Source organism: Coregonus lavaretus (genome assembly GCF_964263955.1).
Source record: "Coregonus lavaretus genome assembly, contig: HAP1_SCAFFOLD_423, whole genome shotgun sequence".
NCBI lineage: Eukaryota > Metazoa > Chordata > Actinopteri > Salmoniformes > Salmonidae > Coregonus > Coregonus lavaretus.
Genome location: NW_028161275.1, coordinates 85,001 through 90,000, shown reverse-complemented (window position 1 = coordinate 90,000; position 5,000 = coordinate 85,001). Strand labels below are relative to the sequence as shown.

General features: G+C 48.8%; 4 protein-coding genes across 4 annotated transcripts in view; all 4 read right to left on the bottom strand.

Moving 5' to 3' along the window:
• Positions 1–134, bottom strand: part of LOC311120872 (histone H2B-like) — a gene marked incomplete at both ends in the record, with an annotated part of 312 nt that extends 178 nt beyond the window's left edge. Inside the window, one exon of the mRNA XM_084195431.1 lies at positions 1–134. This exon is cut by the window's left edge and continues 178 nt beyond it. Within this exon, the coding sequence (XP_084051557.1) occupies positions 1–134 (134 nt within the window).
• A 747-nt stretch (positions 135–881) lies between these two features.
• LOC311120946 (histone H4) lies at positions 882–1,193 on the bottom strand (the record flags this gene model as incomplete). Its single annotated transcript, XM_084195500.1, has 1 exon — positions 882–1,193. The coding sequence occupies one exon, from the start codon at positions 1,191–1,193 to the stop codon at positions 882–884; it is 312 nt and encodes a 103-aa protein (XP_084051626.1).
• Positions 1,194–3,805: 2,612 nt separating this feature from the next.
• On the bottom strand, positions 3,806–4,216 carry LOC311120907 (histone H3.2; the record flags this gene model as incomplete). The annotated part of the gene is made up of 1 exon (XM_084195464.1): positions 3,806–4,216. The coding sequence occupies one exon, from the start codon at positions 4,214–4,216 to the stop codon at positions 3,806–3,808; it is 411 nt and encodes a 136-aa protein (XP_084051590.1).
• A 478-nt stretch (positions 4,217–4,694) lies between these two features.
• Positions 4,695–5,000, bottom strand: part of LOC311120871 (histone H2A) — a gene marked incomplete at both ends in the record, with an annotated part of 387 nt that continues 81 nt past the window's right edge. Inside the window, one exon of the mRNA XM_084195430.1 lies at positions 4,695–5,000. This exon is cut by the window's right edge and continues 81 nt beyond it. Within this exon, the coding sequence (XP_084051556.1) occupies positions 4,695–5,000 (306 nt within the window).

The window sequence follows — 5,000 nt, the reverse complement described above, 5'->3', positions numbered from 1 at the left end:
TTCACGAAGGAGTTCATGATTCCCATGGCCTTGGAGGAGATGCCGGTGTCGGGGTGGACCTGCTTCAGGACTTTGTACACGTAGATGGCGTAACTCTCCTTCCTGGACTTTCTGCGCTTCTTGCCGCCCTTCCCTGCGGTCTTGGTGACGGCTTTCTTGGAGCCCTTCTTGGGCGCTGACTTTGCTGGCTCGGGCATGATGATGTCTCGTTGCTTCTCAGAAACGAATGAGGGGGTGAAGGGCGCTTACCCGTCTTATGAAGAGGAAGCTAAGCAAAGTCAGCGGCCGTAGACACTCCCCTGCTTGCTTGCTCCCTCCCTCCCTCCCTCCCTCCCTCCCTCCCTCCCTCCCTCCCTCCTCCTCCCTCTCTATAGCCTATGCTCTGTGACCGATGGGGAATTGTGTGTTTCAAAAGGGGGGCTTTAATAGGTGTCCAAATGGCACGATTGTTGTGCCAAATAATGCTGGTGATAGAATTGCCCACTTTGGCACCGTCAGACATAGGGCTCCCATTTTGGACTGTGTGTGTGTGTGTGTGCGCGCTGTCCCCCTCTTTTCGAGCCACGTCTACCGACTCGTGGTGGCTTTATGTTGTCCAAATTCCACTATTGCTTGACCCAAAATAATAACGTTCTTACACTTTGCCACTGTCAGATATAGGCCTCCCTCTGTGCGCTAAAAGTGGACGGGACATTAGAATCCTCTAATTAATACTCCCTGTCCACTCGAAGTGGCTCATACTTTCTTACTAAATTGCATACTAAACATTTGTTGTTATATATAACACTACATGGAATGGGCCCATTTTAAGCGGATGTGGGTGGCTCTTAAAAGAGCCTTTGGGTTCGAGTCGGGGTGTTGAGGTTCCGAAGAGAGTGGGTTTAACCGCCGAAACCGTACAGGGTGCGTCCCTGACGTTTCAGAGCGTAGACCACGTCCATGGCGGTAACGGTCTTCCTCTTGGCGTGCTCGGTGTAGGTGACTGCGTCACGGATCACGTTCTCCAGGAACACCTTCAGGACACCGCGGGTCTCCTCGTAGATCAGACCGGAAATACGCTTCACGCCGCCGCGGCGAGCCAGACGGCGGATAGCGGGTTTGGTGATTCCCTGGATGTTATCGCGGAGAACTTTGCGGTGACGCTTGGCGCCTCCTTTTCCGAGTCCCTTGCCGCCTTTGCCTCTTCCGGACATGGTGTGTTCGCTAGTTGAGTTCAAGTGAATGAATGATTTCAGCGCCGGTGCGCGGTGCGCTATTATCTGCGTTTGGTCGACCTGATTGAGGCCGGCGGCACAGAAAGCGCGCCTCTGTTATATGTTCGGAGGCGTTGCAAAGGGGAGGGCGCTCGTTCTAGGGGACTAGGGAGGAGCGATTTCAAAGATGACGTGAAAGCAACTAACGTGCGCGGGAAACATACTCAAATACTGATATAGGCTATGTGGAACACAAGGCCAAACTGTGACAACTGGGAGATCAGCTAGTACACTGTGTCCCTCTCCTCATATTGTTGTTGTTGTTGTTGTTGTTGTTGTTGTTGTTGCACCTGATTCTACTCATTGAGGACTTGGTAATTTAGGTGACAGGTTGTTCAATCAGCTGTGGCTGTCCAGGCCTACAAGAAAAATGGGTCCTGTTGGGGGTAGCCTACTCTACCGCTGGAGTTGGGAAACACTGAAATGGAAGGGGGACACGCAGTGAGCAAAACTCCTAACCACATAAAAACACAGACACTTGAGATCATTAAGAGCTATAAGGAGTCCATCAACTACCTGGTCAGTCAAGTCATATAGGGGGGGATTTCATGGCCACCTGCTGGAGCAGAAGTCATGTTTGCCAACACTGGCCTTAAAATCATTAAATTTAGGAGCTATAAGGAGTCCATCAACTAACTGGTCAGTCAAGTCATATAGGGAGGGATGTCATGGCCACCTGCTGGAGCACAAGTAATGTTTGCCAACACTGGCCTTAAAATCATTAGGAGCTATAAGGAATAAATCAACTCATCATTCAAGTCATATAGGGAGGGATCTTAGCACCACCTGCTGGATCAGAAGTACCCTTCACCGTAGGCACAAGAGAGCCATCATCTCTCAACCGGTGCAATTTCCATAAGTATGTGGTAATAAAACAAACAACGACAGCTCCTCATATAGGCAGTGGTTTCACACATTTTTCTCCAAGATGTTCAAACGTTCATAGATGACCAGCAGGGTCAAATAATAAGCACAGTGGTTGTAGAGGTTGCAACAGGTCAGTCAGTACATCAGGAGTAAATGTCACTTGTTGTTAGTGTTGTAGTTCCTATTTCTACGGTGTTGCCTACCTGCAGCAATCATGATTTACCTGCAGTGTTGATTGCAATTACGTAATTTGTCAACTCATAATAACAGATGTTTTGCAAACCGTTGATGTTTAAATAAATGGATTCCCGGTGTCCGGATACCTTTTCTCTTAAGGGATGTGATTGAGTGAATCCAAAGTAAGTTGGTCTAAATACATAATAGGATGAATCATTCAGGTAAAATAACACAATGTCTATTTGAGTCGAATCAACGTAATATAATCCTTTTTACGTCTCTATCATCTTTACTCAATGTATTGGACCACATCAACTCAACTTACTCAAGCTTATCTACTCATAAAAACAAGCAAAAAGATCTACTCAACAATATGACGTGTGCTTTTGTTGACTGTAATAGCTTGAGTACATTCCACAAAGTCATTTTTTACAGTGTATCTAAAGACACGTTTGTTGTGGTGATGCACTTTTTCTTTGACGTTGAACTTGCATTGAACAGACAAATCCATTTCGTTACAACCCTTTTGTAGTATGACTTAGGAATATTTGTTGATGATCCTAATGTCTATGCGTGAATAGTGATTGGTTGTTGGTGAAATATTGCTGAGAACCCATCATTTCCTGGCCTTTTTTCACTATTGAGCTATTTTGAAACATTTGTTTTGCTATTGGATTCATAATGGTGACCTGGGACAAGTAATTAGTGAAACCAGAGTTCAGCAGTTGCCATTAAAGCGATCGAACCAAGTCATCCTAATAGGCTAGTATTAGCCTAAAGCAGGGTTTCCCAAACTCGGGCCACATTTTGGGAGTTTTTGCCCTAGCACTACACAGCTGATTCAAATAATCAACTCATCATCATCAAGCTGGGAGTATTAGAATCAGTTGTGGAGTGCTAGGGCAAAACGCAAAACGCGCACCCCTTGTGGACCCCAGGACCGCGTTTGGGAAACGCTGGCCTAAAGAGCAAATGCTGAAAGGGACTCACCATGAGGTGCAGTACCCACATTTAACCACAAGATGGCCTCCGTGCTCCATTGTAAAGTTTGGGCCTCTGCATGAGTCTCTCAGCAGCACTGCAACATGGGACTTTCAAAGTAAGTTGGCATGCAATGTTTTTTCTGGACTGCATGCAAGGCTATTATTACACACAACTAATAGTGTCAATTATTCATCTGAACACAATTCTTGTTACTATTCGGCCTATATTATCACTCGTTTCTTTTTCCCCTCCTTTGTAAAGCATTTTACTGTGTTACTATATAGTTCAAAGGAAGTGGATGATGCCAGATGGTTGTGTATATACACACACACAAACATTGAAGCTAGACTTCAGGCAACTAAAAAGGTGCAATACGTAGCTTTTAGACGTGTTAGTGAACAACATACATGGTGGCTAATGTAGAGGTGCGTGTATACATGGAACAATTGTGCCTTTTTGATGGAAATATGGAGGTGGCTCTTAAAAGAGCCTTTGGGGGATATTCGAGTTCAGGTCATCCTCATTTATGCGCGCTCTCCGCGAATACGGCGGGCCAGCTGGATGTCCTTGGGCATGATGGTCACCCGCTTGGCGTGGATGGCGCACAGGTTGGTGTCCTCGAACAGGCCGACCAGGTAAGCCTCGCTAGCCTCCTGTAGGGCCATCACGGCGGAGCTCTGGAAGCGCAGGTCGGTCTTGAAGTCCTGGGCGATTTCTCGCACCAGGCGCTGGAAGGGCAGCTTGCGGATGAGTAGCTCAGTGGACTTCTGGTAACGACGGATCTCTCTCAGAGCCACGGTGCCGGGCCTGTAACGGTGAGGCTTCTTCACACCGCCGGTGGCCGGGGCACTCTTGCGAGCAGCCTTAGTGGCGAGCTGCTTCCTGGGGGCTTTGCCACCGGTGGATTTGCGAGCGGTTTGCTTGGTTCTGGCCATGGCGCTGCTCTGACAGTCGGGAGTATAGCCTCGAAATGCCTATGTGAAGTTTATAAAGCCGGCAGTGGCGCCTGCTGATTGGACACCATCTCCCCACCACCCCGATTGGCCCGTTTCGCAGGCCTCCTCCGTTGGCCATTGGACGGGAGGCCCGGCCTCTCCAAAACTCAAACTCCCGGTGCGCGCGCAATAGGACGCCGCCGGCCCTTTACGCGCAATAATAGTCGCCAAAGTCAAGAGTGACAGCTTATAGGCACGTATCATCTAATGCTAGCCTGCTATGGCAAATGAGGCCAAGTAGGTGTTGTTGTTCATGCAAGGCCTCATGTGGGCACAGAATGTCGAAATAGTTGTGTATACACCCACTCAATGTATTGCGGTCATAGAAAGGTACTTTGCGCTTTTGGAGAGCTAGGTGGTTGGCTCTTAAAAGAGCCTTTGGGGGTTGAGTAGTCAAGTTGAAGTCGCAGTAGCGAATTTACTTGGCTTTGACTGCCTTCTCGGTCTTCTTGGGGAGTAGGACTGCCTGGATGTTGGGCAGCACACCACCCTGAGCGATGGTCACACCGCCGAGCAGTTTGTTCAGCTCCTCGTCGTTACGGACGGCCAGTTGCAGGTGACGGGGGATGATACGAGTCTTCTTGTTGTCACGGGCAGCGTTGCCGGCCAACTCCAGGATCTCAGCAGTCAGGTACTCGAGTACGGCGGCCAGGTAGACTGGTGCGCCAGCGCCCACACGCTCGGCGTAGTTGCCTTTGCGCAGCAGCCTGTGCACACGGCCCAC